Here is an 18,209-nt window from a genome sequence, read left to right as displayed (position 1 = left end):
CGCGGGGGCGGACTGCTGGGCGGGATGGACCTCTGGTCAGACCCGGCAGAGGCACTGCTTATGTTCTTATGTTTGATTTTGAATTGTGGAACAAAAGCTTTAGTAGGTTGATTTTAAATTCCTCCTCTTATCTGGTTTTTTAGAAGATAGTACATAGTTATCAAATAATCTCAACAACTTTCAGTGTTATATTTCTACATATAATGTTTATTTTGTAGTGTAAATTCAGTGTTTTACAGTTCTTATCTCTTATTGTAATCTGCACTGAACCATGCAGTACCGGTATATAAATAAATATTATTATTATTCTTAAATGATACTTTAGTGTAACACTTGCAAGGGATTATGTTGGGGCAATGGGAAGGTGGCGCCATGAAAGACACTACAGGAATTCCATTCTGCAGCAACATCGGAAACCAAATTCCTACAGTTCTGCTAAAATTTAGCCCCAATTTGCTATAGTAAGTGCTCATTTACAGTAATATTCCTAAAATAATCGTTAGTAGTTCTCCTCTGACACAGCCTGACTTTTTTGGGGTCTGTTTTGAATTATTGGTTTGAGTACAGTTGCCATTCAGTTTAAGAATTGGTCCTGTGCTCAGGAGCTGCACATGATTTCTCTTGTTGGATTTTGTTTGTTAGAACTTGAGCTTTCCTATTTAAAACCATTTTTTTTTCACCTTCTCACATCAGAGCTATAAAACATCTACTCTTTTTTTTGTATCTTCAGAATAAAAATAATTACCAGTAAGGGCCTTTTTCCATTGGTGTTGAGAAAAGGAGAATTTGTCTTCTTGTATCATCATCTTAGAAATATATCATTTCTGACTTGTCATTAATGAAATATAATTTTGACTTGGAAGTAACAGTCACAACTTAAACATACTCATAAGCAAAAAGAAATGTACTTTTTCTTTGTTAAAGATAGCTCTGTAATTACATGGCTTGATTGACAAAGTTTGACTCTGAATTAAATCTTTCCGTTTGATAAGATGCTAGTCTAGGGTTTAATTTCATATTGCACGTGCAAATAAATTTTATACTTGTTTTTGTTTTACATATACAGACAGACAAGCTGAGCTTCTGGATGCAGTCTGTGTCTGCAAAGCCTGAGAAGGAAACGCCTTCACTGTTATGGGGCTTGGATCCTAGCTTTTTGGCTTTTGCCAAAATGTACATTAAAGACATTCTAGAAATGGAGGAGTCCAGGCAGGTTCCAAGTGAGTTTTTGTGGTTATAAATGGCTCATAAAAAAGTAGTTGCTTTAGTATTTCATAGCACATTTTTAGGTCAAAATTTTTTTGTAGGATTATCAAAATAATAAATAACCATATAAATCCCACATCCACTAACTGCTTTGCTTTTAAGAACTCTTCAGAAGTGGCCATTGTTAGCAAACATTTACTGCTATAAATTAATGGTCAGCTGTCGCCTCCTCATATGTTCAAAAAGCACTTATTCTTGAACTTCTTAAACTCCTTGTTAATCTTCATTTAATTTTTAAATTTGTTTTTCTACTAGATAAGTTGTGTTTGGTTTTTTTACAAAAATAATGTTATCTTGTGAAGTGTATAGGAAAATCAGTAGCCGACATAACTATGTTTTGATTCTTGCATCAGGGCAAACAGACTCCTGCAAATTATAAAAAAAAAAAAAAAAAAAAGATTTAGGAAAAATATAAACACTCCACTCGTACAGTTATTCAAACTTTTCAAAAAATCTATTCAAAAACACTTAACTTTGTCCTCCCTGTATACAATATACATAGCTTTAACACATATTTCCACTCCTCGGCACCTCTTGCACAAAGATGACCGCCAGAACTCTTCATTTATTAACAGGGAAAAAACATATAACATACACCCGCCAAGCAGATCCTGTAGCAGATTTCCAAATTGCAGACATCCATTCTACTTCAAGATTTAACCCCATAGGGTGAATGTTCTTTAGGTGAAAAAATCCACCATTGTTCTTTGTAACTAAGAAAGTGCTCCAAATTGCCCACTCCTTCCCCAACTAAATGACATCTAGAATTCACCAACACATATACTCAATCTTGTGACTCTTCTCAATCCAATGAGTATGTTATGTTAATCAGGTTTTCTATTCTGCCTTTATCTATTCAGCTCAAGGTCAGATTACATTACAAGAGGTTGGTTCAGCGCATGTCAGAACCCACAACCCCAGGGTACAATTATTAATACCGTTAGATCATAGTTACAAGTAAGTTACCATTGGCTCATAGTTATTTCCCAGGGATTGCATTAGGCAGTTTAGAAATGGGCTTTTACAATTACCATTTTAGTTACTTCAGGGTTGGCTCCCTGTCTTGTTCAAAAATGCCTTTAAAAGCTTTCTGAACCTGAGATAGTGATCAAAATGCTGGTAGTTGGTTTCAGCATTTTGCTAATTGATATTGGATGGATAAGGTAATTTGCCTGGTAGACTTTACATTGTTGCATGCAGGGAATTTTTAAGTGGAAAAGATTTTTGGTGGAATATCTGTTGGAGGCACCCTGGAGTACGATAGTCAACTCTGCTAGGTAGTCGGGAGCATTCCCTGTCAGGATCTTAAAAGCAGTGATTCTTAATTTAAACTTGATCCTTACAGTTACCCAGACAATCTAGCTTCATATACTACGGTTGTAGATGTTCCGATTTCCATAATCCATGAGTCTTACTTCTTCATTTTGAGCTAGTTATAGATGTGAGCAATGTTTTAGAGCAAAGAACTAGTGTTAAATTGCAGTAGTCTAGTCAGGATAAGATTAGGGATTGCACTACAGTTTGGAAGGCCTCTGTTTCGAGTTATTTTCTGGTGGATCTTAGCTTTCTCATCACAAGGAAAAATTGTTTTATTGATTGATTATTCAATCTCTTCTTTACCACTTTACCAGGCGTGTAGTTTTTCCCACATAAATTAACCCCCAAGGGCATAGATTGAATTAACTCGCAAGGGAAGAGATTGAATGAGCATAAATCGACTGCTCCAATTATTAATCACTGGATAGAGAAGAGTCACAAGATTGAGGATATGCATTAACACATTCTAGATGTCCATTCAGTTGGCGAAGGAGGGGGGTGATTTGGAGCACTTGTTTAGTTACAAAGAACAAAGATGGATTTTTCACCTAAAGAACGTTCACCCTATGGGATTAAATTTTCAAGTAGAATGTATGTCTGCAATTTGGAAATCTATTACAGGATTCGATTGGTGGGAGTATGTCATGTGATTTTTTTTTTTTTTTTCCTGTTAATAGATGATGAGTTCTGGCATCCATCTTTGTGCAAGAGATGCTAAGGGATAGATAGGAAAAATGCTTGAGTACCTGATTGTAAAACCACTTAGATAATCTTGATAGGTGGTATATAAAACACCTAATAAATTTGAAACTTGAGGAGTGGAAATGTGTTTTAAAACCATGTATATTTTCTACAAGGAGGACAAAGTTACATTTTAAGTGTTTTTTGAAAAGTTTCAATAAGTGTATTCGTGGAGTGTTTATATTTTTTCTTTTTGGATTTTTTCTAAATCTTTTGTATTGTTTGCTGGAGTTTGTTTGCCCTGATGCAGGAATTGAAACATGGCTATATCGGCTACTGATTCTCCTGCATACTTCACAAGATAACATAAGAAAAGCCTTACTGGGTCACACTAATGGTCCATCAAGTCCAATAGCCCGTTCTCACTGTGACCAATCCAGGTCACTAGTACATTGCTAAAACCCAAAGAATAGCAACATTCCATGCTACCGATCCAGGCAAGCAGTGGCTTGCCCCATGTCTTTCTCAATAATAACATGGATTTTTCCTCCAGGAAACTGTCCAAACCCTTCTCCAAACCAGCTTTTGACAGGGGTTGCCATTCAACAGATTACTGGAAATTGGAAAGATTATCTAAACTTAATTATACCTTTTAGTGGAATTCAGTATGTCATATTTATAAAATGGAGAGGGTGCTTGCCATGCAACAAGGAAATTATCATAAGTTTAAAAAGATTTGGGGGCCATTGATTACTTATTCTAATGATCAGACATCTTAAACACCTTGGTATTAGATAAGGTATAGGGAGGTGGGGTTGGGAAAGATAATAATTGCTAATTGTTTTATTATTAACTAGTCTTATAGCCCATTACATTAACGGGTGCTAGAATATATGTGTGTGTGTCTCTATTTCTTTTTCTCTCTCTCCTTAGCCGCTTTCTTTCTTTCTGTCTTTCTTTTTCCTTGGCTGTCCATTACCACCCCTTGCCTGCTCCCCCTGTCCATTCTCCCTTCCTTTTACCTCCCGTGTCCACCACCATCCCTTCACAGCTCTCCTTATGCAGCAGCAGCCCTTCTCCCTTTGTTTTACCTCCCCCCTGTCCAGCAGCACCTTCCTTCTCCCCCTGTCCAACATTAGGCCTCCGTTCCTTTTTCTTCACCCCCCCCTGTCCATCAGCACCTCTTTCCTTCTCCCCCTGTCCAGCAGTAGGTGTCCCTTCCTTTTTCTCCCCCCCTCCTCCTTCTTATCCCTATGATACACTTACCTTGCTCTGCCCCTGATCAGAGGTTCCCGACAGCCGCCCAGTTGCACCCATTGGAAAAGTTCCCTCTGCGGCATCCCGCACCCCTCCTGACACGACTCCCGCTGTCTTTCTTTCTGTCTGTCTCTGGCCCCCTTTGTTTGTTTGTCTTTCTGTGTATCTCCCTGCCTTCTTTTCTTTCTGTGTCCCTTCCTCCCTCTGTCTGTCCGAAGCAGCATTCCCTCCCCCTCCATTTCCCTGTGCACCTGCCCCTGTGTCTTTCTGTCTCCCTTCCTCCCTCTGTCTGTCTGTCCAAAGCAGCATTCCTTCCCCCTCCATTTCCCTCCCCCCACACCAGTTCCCTGTGCACCTTCCCCTGTGTCTTTATTCTTGTAGCGTTTCCTCTACCCCCTTTCCCTTCCCACAGTCGCGACTACAAACGCGGGACCGAGTCCTTTGCGGCCCCCCCTTCCCTTACCGTGGGCCCGACTGGCGATTTAAGCAGCGTGTCAGCAATCTTCACACGCTGCTTCGGGTCCTTCTACTGCCCTGATTTACTCTGGCACGTCCGGAGCAAATCAGGGCAGTAGAAGGGCCCGAAGCAGCGTGTGAAGACTGCTGACACGCTGCTTAAATCGCCAGTCAGGCCCGCGGTAAGGGAAGAGGGGGGCGGTAAGTTCCCGGGTCCCGGGCAGAGGAAAGTTGCTGGGCTCCTCGGTGGGGGCGCTGAGTGGCCGCGATCCCTCTCCCCCCACGGAGGAACGGAGATCGGCGGTTACAGTCGCTGGCTTCGGCGTCTTCTATCCACTGCGGCCAACCCTAGCGGAAACAGAAAGTAGTCAGAGAAGGCGGCCCGCAGTGGACAGAAGACAGCAAAGCCAGCGTTAGCGCAGTGCAACGCTTTTCTCTTTATTTTTAAAAGCGGGTGAGCCGGCGAGAAGGAGGAGGTGGTGGTTTTGGCAGTGAGTGAGGGAGGGAGGGAGGGGAGTCGCCGGCTGTGCTGTGCTTTGCCGATCTGTCCGCCGCATACGCACTCTGGCCACGGACCTACGGATCAGGGAAGACAGATCACGCAGGTCTGAGTGCGCATGCGCGGCTAGCTTTTTATTATATAGGATAAATGGGTGGGTGGGAAGGGATTCTTTTATATTTATATATTTTAAGGATTATAAGTGAGATTGTCAAGTGATAAATTTTTCTGATTGATTATTATACACTTGTTGTAAGATTTGAAAATGGATAAAGATTTAAAAATAAAATAAACAAACCAGCTAAGCACTCTGGCCTTAACACAACCTCTGGCAATGCGTTCCAGAGCTTAACTATTCTCTAAGTGAAAAAATATTTCCTCCTATTGGTTTTAAAAGTATTTCCCTGTAGCTTCATCGAGTGTCCCCTAGTCTTTGTAATTTTTGATGAAGTGAAAAATCAATCCACTTGTACCTGTTCTACTCCTCAGGATTTTGTAGACTTCAATCATATCTCCCCTTAGCCTTCTCTTTTCCAAGCTGAAGAGCCCTAACCTTTTTAGTCTTTCCTTATATGAGCGGAGTTCCATCTCCTTTATCATCTTGGTCACTCTTCTTTTAACCTTTTCTAGTGTCGCTATATCTTTCTTGAGATAAAAAGACCAGAATTGAATGCAATATAGGCAGTCCCCGATCTAAGAACGCTCTACTTACGTCAAACTCGTACTTACAAACCGGAGTACTGCCTCTCCCTTCCTGTGCCAATGTACCCCTTCTTCCTCCATCCTGTCCAAATGTGACCCTCCTCCTTCTTTGTCCCAATGCGGACTTCATCATCATTCTGCGTCACAAATTCCGCAGGTGTTTATCTCCTCTGGCCGGCTCCCTCCTCCCAGCCACACTTTTCTTGGCAAAGCTGCAAGCGGTGGCTCCTGCTTATGGTCCCCTGGTCTTCACAAAGCTGCAATTGGCAGCTCGTGCATGCGACCCCCTAACCTGGAAGCCTTCCCTCCGACGCATATGTCGGATGGAAGGCTTCCAGGTCAGTGGACCGTATGCAGGAGCCGCCAATCGCGGATCGTGTGCAGAAGTCACTTCTAATGGCTTTGCCAAGAAAAGTGTGGCTGGGAGGAGGGAGCCGGCCACAGAGGGTAAACACCTGTGGGAGGCATGAATCTGAGACACAGAATGGAGGGGGTCGAGGGGCAAGTTGGGACAGGAAGGGTGGAAGAGGGACTGCTTTGGTATATGAAGGGAGAAGCAGGGCTGCGTTGGGACATACAAGGAAGGAAAGTAGCACAAACTTCGGACAAAGAATGGAAGGAAGGAAGGAAGAAAGGAGTGAGGAAGCATGAACTTGGGAGATAGGATGGAAAATGGAGGGAATGAGGGAAAGAGATTCTGAGGTGGGGGAGGGAGAATTGTTGGGCATGGGTGTCTGAGTGAGAGGGAAAGAGATGGTGCACATGGGAACATGAAGAAAGAGGTGAATTGTTGGGCATAAGGAAGGAGAAAGAAATATTGGACATGGTGGTGGGAGAGGTATGAGGTACAGATCCAAATGGACAGTAAAGTTAAACTTCTTGGCATTATCTTGGATAAAGATCTTGCCATTATCTTGGATAAAGATCAACAAATCAGTCCTATAACACAAAAATGCTTTCATAAGTTACGACTAATCCATTCTATCTCCTCTCTTCTTGACCCCCCCTTCAATCAACATACTGATTCATTCCCTCGTCATCTCGACCCTAGACTATTGTAATGCCCTCTACCAAGGAATAACCCAGAAGGAAACCCGTCAGCTAATATAAAACACTGCTGTTAAACTTCTCTAACACGCAAAAAAAAATACGATCATGTTACTCCTCTTCTCCGCAAAGCTCATTGGCTGCCCATCACTCACCGTTTTATCTATAAAAATACTACTTCTTGCTTTCAAAACAAAAAATACGCATCAACCACCCTTCATTGATAAACTTTTAATTCCATATGCATCTTGCACGACTCTCCGATCTTGTAATCAAAACCTACTCACCATTCCTCCAATAAAAGAACTTTTTTACGACACTACACGCAAATCCATCTTCTCTGTCACAGCTCCCACCCTGTGGAATGCTCTTCCCACTGATCTTCGTCTAGAAAACTTTTTAAATAAATTCAAATCCAAACTTAAAGTTCCTCTTTAAAGACTCCTTTATCTTGTAATCTTGAAATTTGATTATCCTTTACAGAAATCTTAGGGCAACCAAAACACTTTTTTTAGAAGTGACCTCCACAGCCCAATTGTACCTCCCTCTCCCGTTTTCCCCTTTTATTTTTATTTTCATCTCGATGTATTTATAAATCCTTCCTTCCCATCCTCTCCTAATGTATCATGTACGTTCATGCGTAAATGTTTCTCCTTTTTTTTGTTTAGATTAGTTTCTATTCTTTTTTTTTTAACTTTTACTACATTTTATTGTAAACTGTTTAGATACCTGTATGATAAACGGTATAATAAAAATAAAGAAATTTGAAACTATAGATGCAGGGGGAAGAGAGAAATGAGAGGGGAAAATGTTGGATGTGGTGGTGGAGAGGGAACAATGGGACTGATGAACAAAAATAAATGTAAACCTCCTATCTTTTCTTTCTATTTAAACTACAATACTTTATTTTAAGGACTATTTCTTTAATGTTTAATGTTATTTAATGTTTTTATAGACTGTGTACTGTACAGGATCCGAGTTACATACAAATTCAACTTAAGAATGGTTTAAAAAACAGAACTTGTTCTTAACCCGGGGACTGCCTGTACTCCAGGTGAGGTCGCACCATGGAGCGATAATACAGAGGCATATAGCATTCTTAGTCTTCCTAACCATCCCTTTTAAAATAATTCCTGGCATCTTGTTTTTGCTTTCTTGGCCGCCGCCACACATTGGGTGAAAGATTTAGTTGTATTGTCTACAATGACACGCAGATCCTTTTCTTAGGCGCTAATCCCCAAGGTGGACCCTAACATCCTGTAACTGTGATTGGGGTTAGTCTTCCCAATGTGCATCTCTTTGCATTTGTCCACATTTAAATTTTATCAGTCACTTGGATGCCCAGTCTTCCAATTTCCTAAGGTCTGCCTGCAAATTTTCACAATCTGCATGAGTTTTAACAACTTTGAACAGTTTGTCATCTGCAAATCTAATCTCGCTTGTCGTTCCGATTTCCAGGTCATTTATAAATAAATTAAATAGCACTGGTCCCAGTACAGATCACTGTGGCACTCCACTGTTTACTGTCCTCTACTGAGAAAAATGACCATTTAACCCTACCCTCTGTTTTCTATCCAATAACTAATTCCTAATCCACAACTGAATTTTGCCACCTATCCCATGACTCTTTAATTTTCTCAGGAGCCTGTCATGAGGAAATTTTGTCAAAAGCTTTCTGAAAATCTAGATACACTACATCAACCAGCTCACCTTTATCCACATGTTTATTCACACCTTCAAAAAAGTTTTGTTTTTTTACAAAATGTTATCTAGTAGAGATACCAATTTACAAATTTATAAATTGTGTGAAGAATGACCAAGTTTAAGAAGTTCAAGAATAAGTGCTTTTTGGACATAGGAGGTGGTGACAGCTGGCTATTTAGTTTTTAGTCGTCGCTAACAACGACCATTTCTAAAGACTCCTTAAAAGCATAGCAGTGGGATTTATATGGTTATTTAGTATTTCACGGGGCATTTAAAACCAGAATAGAGTTTTCAGTCATATTTGATTTAGTGGAGGAAACTGCTATTATCCCAGGACAAGCAGGCATGATATTCTCACACATGGGTGACGTCATCTACGGAGCCCCAGCGCGGACAGCTTTTTAAGCAAACTTGCTAGAAGTTTCAAGTTTGCACACTGCACCACGCATGTGCTAGCCTTCTCGCCACTAGAGGGCGCATCCCCACCTCGTGGTCCTCAGTTCGTTTTCATCCGCGGAGCCAGAAGCCCTGTGGATTATCTGTGCTAAGATTGCCTTCTGTCGCCGCGGCTGTGTTGCATTTTTGACGCGGTCGCTGCGTTTTTGGTTTATTTCTTTCTTTCTTTCTTTAAAAAAAAAAAAAAATTTTTTCGTTTTCCGCGCTCCGGGGGCTCCCGGTAGCCGTGGCCGAGGAACCTCGCTTGTTCCCGGCCTTGTTTTGGGCCCATGTCCCGGCCCGTAACGGGATTTAAGAAGTGTGGTAGGTGTGATCGACTTTTGTCCATCACTGATCCTCACAGGTGCTGCCTGAGGTGTTTGGGGCCCCATCACCCGACAGCATCGTGCCCTAAGTGTGCCACCTTCCAGAAACGGGCTCTTAACCGTCGAAAGGCCCGTATGGCTGATCTCTTCGCCGTTGATACCCCGGCGGGGAAGGCCTCGAGCTCGGCCTCGGCTTCGGCCCCGGCCTCGACCTCGGCCTCGACCTCGGACCCCTCGGTTCCCTCGAAGCTGGTCGCTTCGCAGAAGCAAGCCTCGGGTAAGTCTCCACTTCCTTCCTCAGCTCCATCTGTCAGGAAGCCATCCTCGGGCTCTTCGTCGGCGGGACCGTCGGCCTCGACCCAGACCAAGGGATCGAAGGGGGGCGCCCCGAGGGAATACTCGAGACCGAGGTCGCCCTCTGCGGAGCGCCCCCAGGTATTGCCCCAGGGTCTTACTATCCCGGTATTCCAGGAGTTGCTTCGCGCTTTAATCTCCTCGGAGCTCTCCGGGGCCATTGAGACTTTGCAGCAGGCTTCGGCCTCGACTTCGGTCTCGGTGGCCCCGCAGTTGGCGACCTCGGCCTCGGGCACCGGCCTTTCAGCGGCCGAAGCTCCCTCGGCCTCGACCACGTTGCTTCCCTCGGCTCCGACCTCGATGACACAGCCTGAGGTCAGTGTGTGACCCCGAGACAAGCAGCGCCGGGTACGCCGGATTTCCTCATCCTCCTCCCCGAGGTCTTCACGGGGTTCTTCACCCTCGAGCAAGCCCCGGCCGAAGCATCGCCTCAAAAAAGCAAAGCGGGCTCGAGCCTCGCCCCGAAGGAGTCGTCGCTCGACCCCGCCCGAGACCGAGGCACTGTGTGTCGAGGATCTTCGCCTCGACAACCCCAATCTGGTACTAACACTGGAGGGTTCCCGTGCCTCCTCACCGAGGCGGAAGGGACGGACCTCCAGGCCCCGTACCCCGGGGGGTTCCCCGAGGGGGTCTCTTCGGCGGGCTGTCTCCCCGACCCCTTCGAGGTCGCGGGATCGTGCTTCTTGGGGTTCGGGGTCTGGGGGGCAGTTTGGCTATTCTCGCCAGGCATCTCCCTTTGACTCCGCTGAGAAGTCTCGGTCGCCCTCCCCACCTGCACGGACTACTTCTTTTTCGAAATTCGTCCATGATATGGCGAAGGCTTTGGGGGTGGACCTGGCGGCGGGGTCCATCTATACTAAGGAATTTTTGGAAGAGCAGGATTCCCCTGCCCCTCAACGGGAATCCCCCCGCCTCCCGCTTAACAAGGTCCTCCTTCAAACCTTGCTGCGGAACCTTGAGGCCCCTCTTACAGTAGCGGTAGTGCCCACCAAGATGGAATCCAAGTATCGGACACTTCCCCCTAAGGGGTTTGAAAAAGGACAACTTTCCCATCAGTCACTCTTGGTTGAGTCGGCTCTTAAGCGCTCGCAGCCCTCGAGAGTCTCGGCTGCTGTCCCCCCGGGGAGAGAGGGACGGACCCTAGATAAATTTGGCCGTCGCCTGTACGCGAATTCCCAGATGGCCACGAGGGTCCTCAACTATGCTTTCGCCTACTCTTCCTATCTCAGGTCCATGGTCAAGGATCTGCCGGAATTTCAGGGGCTGATCCCGGAGTCACATAGGGAGAAATTTGCCTCTTTTGCGTCCAACCTATCCCAGCTCAGATTTTATCTGTTCCATGCGGTGTATGACGCCTTTGAGCTCGCCTCGAGGGTCTCGGCTTGTGCGGTTGCCATGCGCCGGCTGGCCTGGCTGCGGACCCTCGAGATGGACCCCAACCTACAGGAGCGCTTAGCCAATCTACCCTGTGTCGGGTCGGAGTTGTTCGACGACTCCCTGGATGCGGCTACCAAGAAGCTGTCTGAACAGGAGCGCTCTTTGGCGGCTCTCGTTCGCCCGAAGCCTAAGCCGTTGCCTCAGAGGCCATTCAAGCAACCACCTAGGCGGTATCCTCAAAAAACGACGCCGGCCTTTTCGAGACCTCCGCCTCGACGTCCACCCCAGGGGAGAGGGGGGCCCCCCAAGCCCGCTGCGCAGGGGACATCTAAGCCGGCACCGTCCTTTTGACGGGATGAGCGGCAGGGGGCTGGCCCCCGCCGCGTCGGCATCCAACCCCCTCCCCATCGGGGGTCGGCTCTCGGCTTTTGCCAGGGTCTGGTCAGGGATAACGTCGGACGCATGGGTGCTCCGGACCATCTCAGAGGGCTATTCATTAAACTTCTCAAGACAGCCTACCGACATGCCCCCCGGGGCGTGCCCGCCCAATCGGAGCCAGTTGGCCCTTCTCCGAGAGGAAGCCAGGGCCCTGTTGAGCCTCCGGGCGGTCGAAGTGGTGCCTCTCGACCAGCAGGGCCAGGGATTTTATTCCCGTTACTTTTTGGTCCCAAAGAAGACCGGGGACTTGCGCCCCATTTTGGACCTCCGGAAGCTCAACAAGTTCCTGGTCAGGGAGAAGTTCCGTATGTTATCGCTTCCGATTCTATATCCTCTGTTGGACGAGGGGGACTGGATGTGCTCCCTCGATTTGAAGGAAGCGTACACCCATGTTCCGGTGCATCCCGACTTTCGGAAGTTTTTAAGATTTCAGGTCGGGGACTTGCACCTACAATACCGTGTACTACCCTTCGGTCTGGCTTCGTCCCCTCGGGTATTCACGAAATGCATGGTGGTGGTCGCGGCTGCTCTGCGTTCCCGGGGGTTGCAGGTCTTTCCCTATCTGGACGATTGGCTGATCAAGGCCCCGACAAGGGAAGGAGTTATTTCAGCGACCCAACAGACTATCACGCTTCTTCAGGGTCTCGGGTTCGAGGTGAACTTTCCCAAGTCTCACTTGCAGCCGACTCAATCCCTCCAGTTTATAGGGGCCGTGCTGGACACGGTTCTCCTCCGTGCCTTCCTTCCTTCTCCGCGACTGGAGGCCCTGCTTCGCCTGGGCCGGCAGGTTGCGCAACTGCAGGTAGTGTCGGCTCAACGCATGATGGTGCTTTTGGGGCACATGGCATCGACGGTCCAAGTAACCCCATTTGCCCGGTTGCACCTGAGGATCCCTCAGTGGACCTTGGCCTCGCAATGGCGTCAGGACCGCGACCCGCTATCTCGACGTTTGACTGTGACTCCGTCCTTCAGACGCTCGCTCCGTTGGTGGACCAACTCTACAAATCTGTCCGGAGGTTTGCTCTTTCGCGTTCCTCCGCATTGCAAGGTCCTGACCACGGACTCGTCGGAGTATGCGTGGGGAACGCATCTGGACGGTTTGCGAACGCAAGGCCTATGGTCGGCCGCGGACCGTCGGTGTCACATCAACGTGTTGGAGCTTCGGGCCATTTATCTGGCCGCTCGGGCCTTCTGTCACCTCCTGCACGATCGAGTGGTTCTCGTTCGGACAGACAACCAGGTGGCAATGTATTACGTCAACAAGCAAGGAGGGACGGGCTCTTGGCCTCTGTGCCAGGAAGCTCTGCGGCTTTGGACATGGGCCGTCTCTCAGAACGTTTTCTTGCGGGCGGTTTACATTCAGGGGGAGCTGAATTGTCTAGCAGACAAACTCAGTCGTCTCCTCCAGCCACACGAGTGGTCGCTGAATTCCCGAGTCCTACGCGAAGTCTTCGACCGCTGGGGGACTCCTCAGGTGGATCTGTTTGCTTCGCCCGAGACTTGCAAACTACCCCTCTACTGTTCTCGGATGTACTCACGGGACCGTCTCGAGGCCGATGCTTTTCTTCTCGACTGGGAGGGGAGGTTCCTTTATGCGTTCCCTCCTTTCCCTCTGATTTTGAGAACGTTAGTTCATCTGAAATCGACCAAGGCCACTATGATTCTCATTGCGCCTCGCTGGCCAAGACAACACTGGTTCTCCCTGCTTCTTCAACTCAGTGTCAGGGAGCCTCTGCTTCTGCCTGTCTTTCCCTCTCTGCTGTCTCAGAGTCGGGGTTCGCTGTTACATCCCAATCTTCAGTCGTTACATCTGACCGCTTGGTTCCTTTCCCCTTGACTTCGATTCCAGTTTCTCACTCAGTGCGGGAAATCTTAGAGGCCTCTCGCAAGGTCTCGACTAGGCTTTGCTATTCCCAGAAGTGGACCAGATTTTCTTCCTGGTGCTCCACCAACCACCTTGAACCGGGTTCTGTTCCAGTGTCTTCGGTGCTGGAATATCTGTTACATCTGTCGAATTCTGGTCTGAAGACGACTTCCATTCGAGTGCATCTTAGTGCCATTGCTGCATTCCATCAACATCTCGAGGGTCGTTCCCTCTCTTTGCATCCTCTGGTTTCTCGTTTCATGAGGGGTCTTGTGAATGTTCATCCTCCTCTCAAGCCTCCTCCTGTCGTATGGGATCTTAATGTGGTCTTGGCTCAACTGATGAAACCGCCTTTTGAGCCGATCGATAAAGCTCTCCTTAAGTTTCTTACTTGGAAAGTAGTCTTTTTGATTGCGCTCACGTCAGCTCGTCGGATTAGCGAGCTACAGGCTTTGGTTGCGGACCCTCCTTTTACTGTATTTCATCATGACAAGGTGGTTCTTCGCACCCATCCCAAATTTTTGCCTAAGGTTGTGTCTGATTTCCACCTCAATCAGTCCATTGTTCTTCCGGTATTTTTTCCGAAGCCCCATTCTCATCCTGGTGAAACGGCGCTTCACACGCTTGACTGTAAGAGGGCGTTGGCTTTTTATCTCCAACGTACTAAGTCTCATCGGAAGGTTCCTCAATTGTTTTTGTCCTTTGATCCTAATCGGGTAGGACATCCGGTTTCCAAGCGTACCTTATCCAACTGGTTAGCTGCTTGTATATCTTTTTGCTACGCTCAGGCTGGTCTCCCGCTCTCGGGTCGAGTTACGGGGCACAAGGTCAGGGCGATGGCGGCTTCGGTTGCTTTCCTCCGTTCTACTCCTTTGGAGGACATATGTAAAGCTGCCACCTGGTCTTCGGTTCATACGTTCACCTCCCATTACTGTCTGGACTCCTTGTCCAGGAGTGACGGCCGGTTTGGCCAGTCGGTGTTACGTAACCTGTTTTCCTAAATTGCCATCCTCCCACCTACCCTCTTTCTGGTTGGCTTGGAGGTCACCCATGTGTGAGAATATCATGCCTGCTTGTCCTGGGATAAAGCACAGTTACTTACCGTAACAGGTGTTATCCAGGGACAGCAGGCATATATTCTCACAACCCGCCCACCTCCCCGGGGATGGCTTCTTTGCTGGATATGGAACTGAGGACCACGAGGTGGGGATGCGCCCTCTAGTGGCGAGAAGGCTAGCACATGCGTGGTGCAGTGTGCAAACTTGAAACTTCTAGCAAGTTTGCTTAAAAAGCTGTCCGCGCTGGGGCTCCGTAGATGACGTCACCCATGTGTGAGAATATATGCCTGCTGTCCCTGGATAACACCTGTTACGGTAAGTAACTGTGCTTTATCAAGAACTGTTTGATTTGAATGTTTTTATTGATACACTGATTATTCTAAATTTGAACATAGCACTTTATTTATTTTTTCATATATAAAAAAGGCACTTTTGCACTTAAAAGGTTCATGGGGTGACAGAAGGTGATGTTTGTGGGTAAAACCTTGTAGGGCACTTTCTGTGCTCATGTGCTGAGGATATACCCAGGTGAACTCCTTATAAAAAAAGTTTTTAGGAAGTTCCCATGAACTGATTAGTCACCCTGTGTAAACCATATCAAATTTAATTTAATACAATTTCCTCCTTTTGAATGGTAGAAGTGCATGTGCAAAGATAGAATACAAAGGACTAGGAGCAGGTCTTTGGGATTGATTTATAAAGAAGTGACTGCCATCTATGTATAAATAAGCTTTGTGGTCAAGTAAAGCACAGTTACTTACCATAACAGGTGTTATCCAGAGACAGCAGGCAGATATTCTCACATGTGGGTGACATCCTCCACAGAGCCCGGTATGGAAAGTGAAAAGTGCACCGGCGCTTTAAGAATTCAAAGCTTTAAAACTGCACGCTACCACACATGCGCGAGTGCCTTCCTGCCCAACATGGGCAAGCGTTACCTCAGTTCTGTAAGTAAGCTAAGAAGCCAACCAGGGGAGGTGGGAGGAATGTGAAAATATCTGCCTGCTGTCTTCGGATAAAAACTGCCTGCTACCACATATGCGCGAGTGCCTTCTCGCCCGGCAAGGGCTCGCGGTACCTCAGTTCCATAAGTAAGCTAAGAAGCCAGCCACGGAAAATGAAGAACTGAGGTATCATGAGCTCTTGATGGGCGGGAAGGCACTCGCGCATGCACGGTAGCGGGCAGTCTTAAAACTTTGAACATAAGATTTGCTGCTGCTGGGTCAAACCAGTGGTCCATCGTACCCAGCAGTCCGCTAACGCGGCAGCCCTTAGGTCAAAGACCAGTGCCCTATTTGAGTCTAGCCTTACCGGCGTATGTTCTGTTCCAGTAGGAACTTATCCAACCCTTTCTTGAATCCCTGAAGGGTGCTTCCCCTATAACAGCTGATATGCTGCCTGCTTATTCTGGGATGATAATTGTTCTTTTTATTCTAAATTTGAAACAGATATATTTAAATTACTGGGAGCAAATATTGTCCTATGAGTAGACTAAGAATGGTTATAGTAACATTACTGGAATTCAGTTGAACTTCTTTTCTCTATTCATTATTTTGTGTCAATTTATTATAGTATGTAATCAGGTAGTCATGGAAGGTACTTTTTTGCCTACTGTTGTCATTGTCTCATTTTACTGAAAGTCCATTGAAATAGCAGTTCTCCTTTAGTCTTGTTGCCTCTTAGGAATTGTAGATATGCCACAGGAATGGATTAAACACAATACATCTGTTGGGTATAGTCTGAAGTGGTGATAGCTGAGTGAGTGGCATTCTGGGTGCCATATTGGTTCTATCATATTGGTTCTATAGAAACATAGTAGTGTTGGTCCATTAATGACTGAGGCTTGAATTATTTGTTTACTTTTCATTCCTCTGAAAAAGAAGTTGATTGGACATCTAATGAAAGAACCTATTGTGTCCTTGAAAGTTCACATGCTACATCTTAGCTATTTCTATGCTGTTCTAATAAATATTCATTATAAGAGAGGCATCAATTTACTAAATCACCCAAGAATAAATAATCAAGTCATAGGGCAGGTTTAACATTTAAATTTTGGCAACCTGTTACAGAATTATCTCCTATAAGTTGTTCTAAAATGTTGTAGGCCCCTATCTAAAGAGATCAAGTTGAGAGCTGTAGAGAGCAATAAGAGAATTAAGGAAGCAATTTTTAAATCTCTTGATTGGATCAGTGGTAGAACCATTGCTTGTGCTTACTGGTTGTAATTTTATCCAGTTCTAAAACCATCTCTTGTGAATCGGTAAGAAACAGCAGCAATAGAAAGGAGATATAGGGGCTCATTTTCAAAGCACTTAGAACACAAAGTACCATAGTACTTTGTGTGCGAAATGCTTGGAAAATGAGCCCCGTTGTCTGCAACACCTATACCTGAGTTGCTTAGACATTTTAATTACTTTCCTTTTGTATCATAGAATTGATTGATTCCCTTACAATTTTGATTTTAACAAAGACCTCCTAATGTTTATCCTCCTTATTCTCTATGCTAGTCTGAATTGTATTATAAACCACTTAGATAATTTTTCTATTTGCAGTATAACAAATAAAGGTGAATTATCATAGAACAAAAAGGCAGCATATTCTCACAGATGGGTCATCCATGGAGCCCCTTATGGACAGTGCAAAAGTGTACTGTCACTTTAATTTCTTTAGAAGTCTTGCGACTTCTCGTACCCTGCATGCATGAGTGCCTTCCCGCCTGATGTCGGCTCAAAGGACCATCCGTGTTTAGTCTTTCACAGAGCTAAACAGTTCTGTTTTGGAATGTCTCCAGATGTGCAATTTTTTTCCTCATATTTTTATGCCTTCCTGTACTTTTTTCTTTTTATTAACTTCATTATTTTTCTTAGTACTCGTCCTTAAAATGATCAATTTTTAATTTACTTTGAATTTGGGGCCTTCAGGCTCTTCTCAGCTTCTCACCAGGCCAGCTGCATCAATTGATTTTTGGGGTCTCGTTCACTCAACTACAGCTACAGTTGAGTGCTTTGACCTCGGAAGTTCTGTTTCCATCATAATCCAAGCCTTCCTGTGGGTTTAAAAAGTGTTCTCTATGCAACAGGACCATATCTAACGCTTATCCGCATGATTTGTGTCTTCAGTGTCTTGATCCTGAACACTAGGTCAACGCTTGTCCCTGCTGTGCCATTCTTAAAAAGTGTTCTTTGAAGGATCAGCTGCTTCAGCAGGAAATCTTTTCAGATATCCTTCATCAATGATGACTTCACCTTCACCATCGAAGTCTAAGGATAATTCGACAAAAGCATCGACATCGGTATTGGCATCGGGCTTGGTGTCTGTTCCGTTGGTACCATCAACTTTTCCTCCTAAAAATGCTAAGAAACAAGTACATGCTTCTCAATCAGTGCCTTCTCAATCATCGAGTAATTTGATGCATGCCAAGAGCTGAT

General features: G+C 45.6%; 1 protein-coding gene across 3 annotated transcripts in view; it reads left to right on the top strand.

Annotated features, from left to right (window-relative positions):
• Positions 1 to 18,209, top strand: part of STN1 (STN1 subunit of CST complex) — a 109,091-nt gene that overhangs the window by 14,503 nt on the left and 76,379 nt on the right. For all 3 annotated transcript variants that reach the window (XM_033941268.1, XM_033941266.1, XM_033941269.1), the window contains exon 2: positions 1,067 to 1,220. In XM_033941268.1, the coding sequence (XP_033797159.1) occupies positions 1,088 to 1,220 (133 nt within the window). In that variant the 5' untranslated portion in view covers positions 1,067 to 1,087. The remainder of the gene's footprint in view (positions 1 to 1,066; positions 1,221 to 18,209) is intronic.

The sequence above is a fragment of the Geotrypetes seraphini genome, chromosome 4 (genome assembly GCF_902459505.1).
Source record: "Geotrypetes seraphini chromosome 4, aGeoSer1.1, whole genome shotgun sequence".
NCBI classification, from domain to species: domain Eukaryota; kingdom Metazoa; phylum Chordata; class Amphibia; order Gymnophiona; family Dermophiidae; genus Geotrypetes; species Geotrypetes seraphini.
The sequence above is the reverse complement of the archived record's forward strand: the minus strand, read 5'-3'. Positions and strand labels throughout refer to the sequence as shown.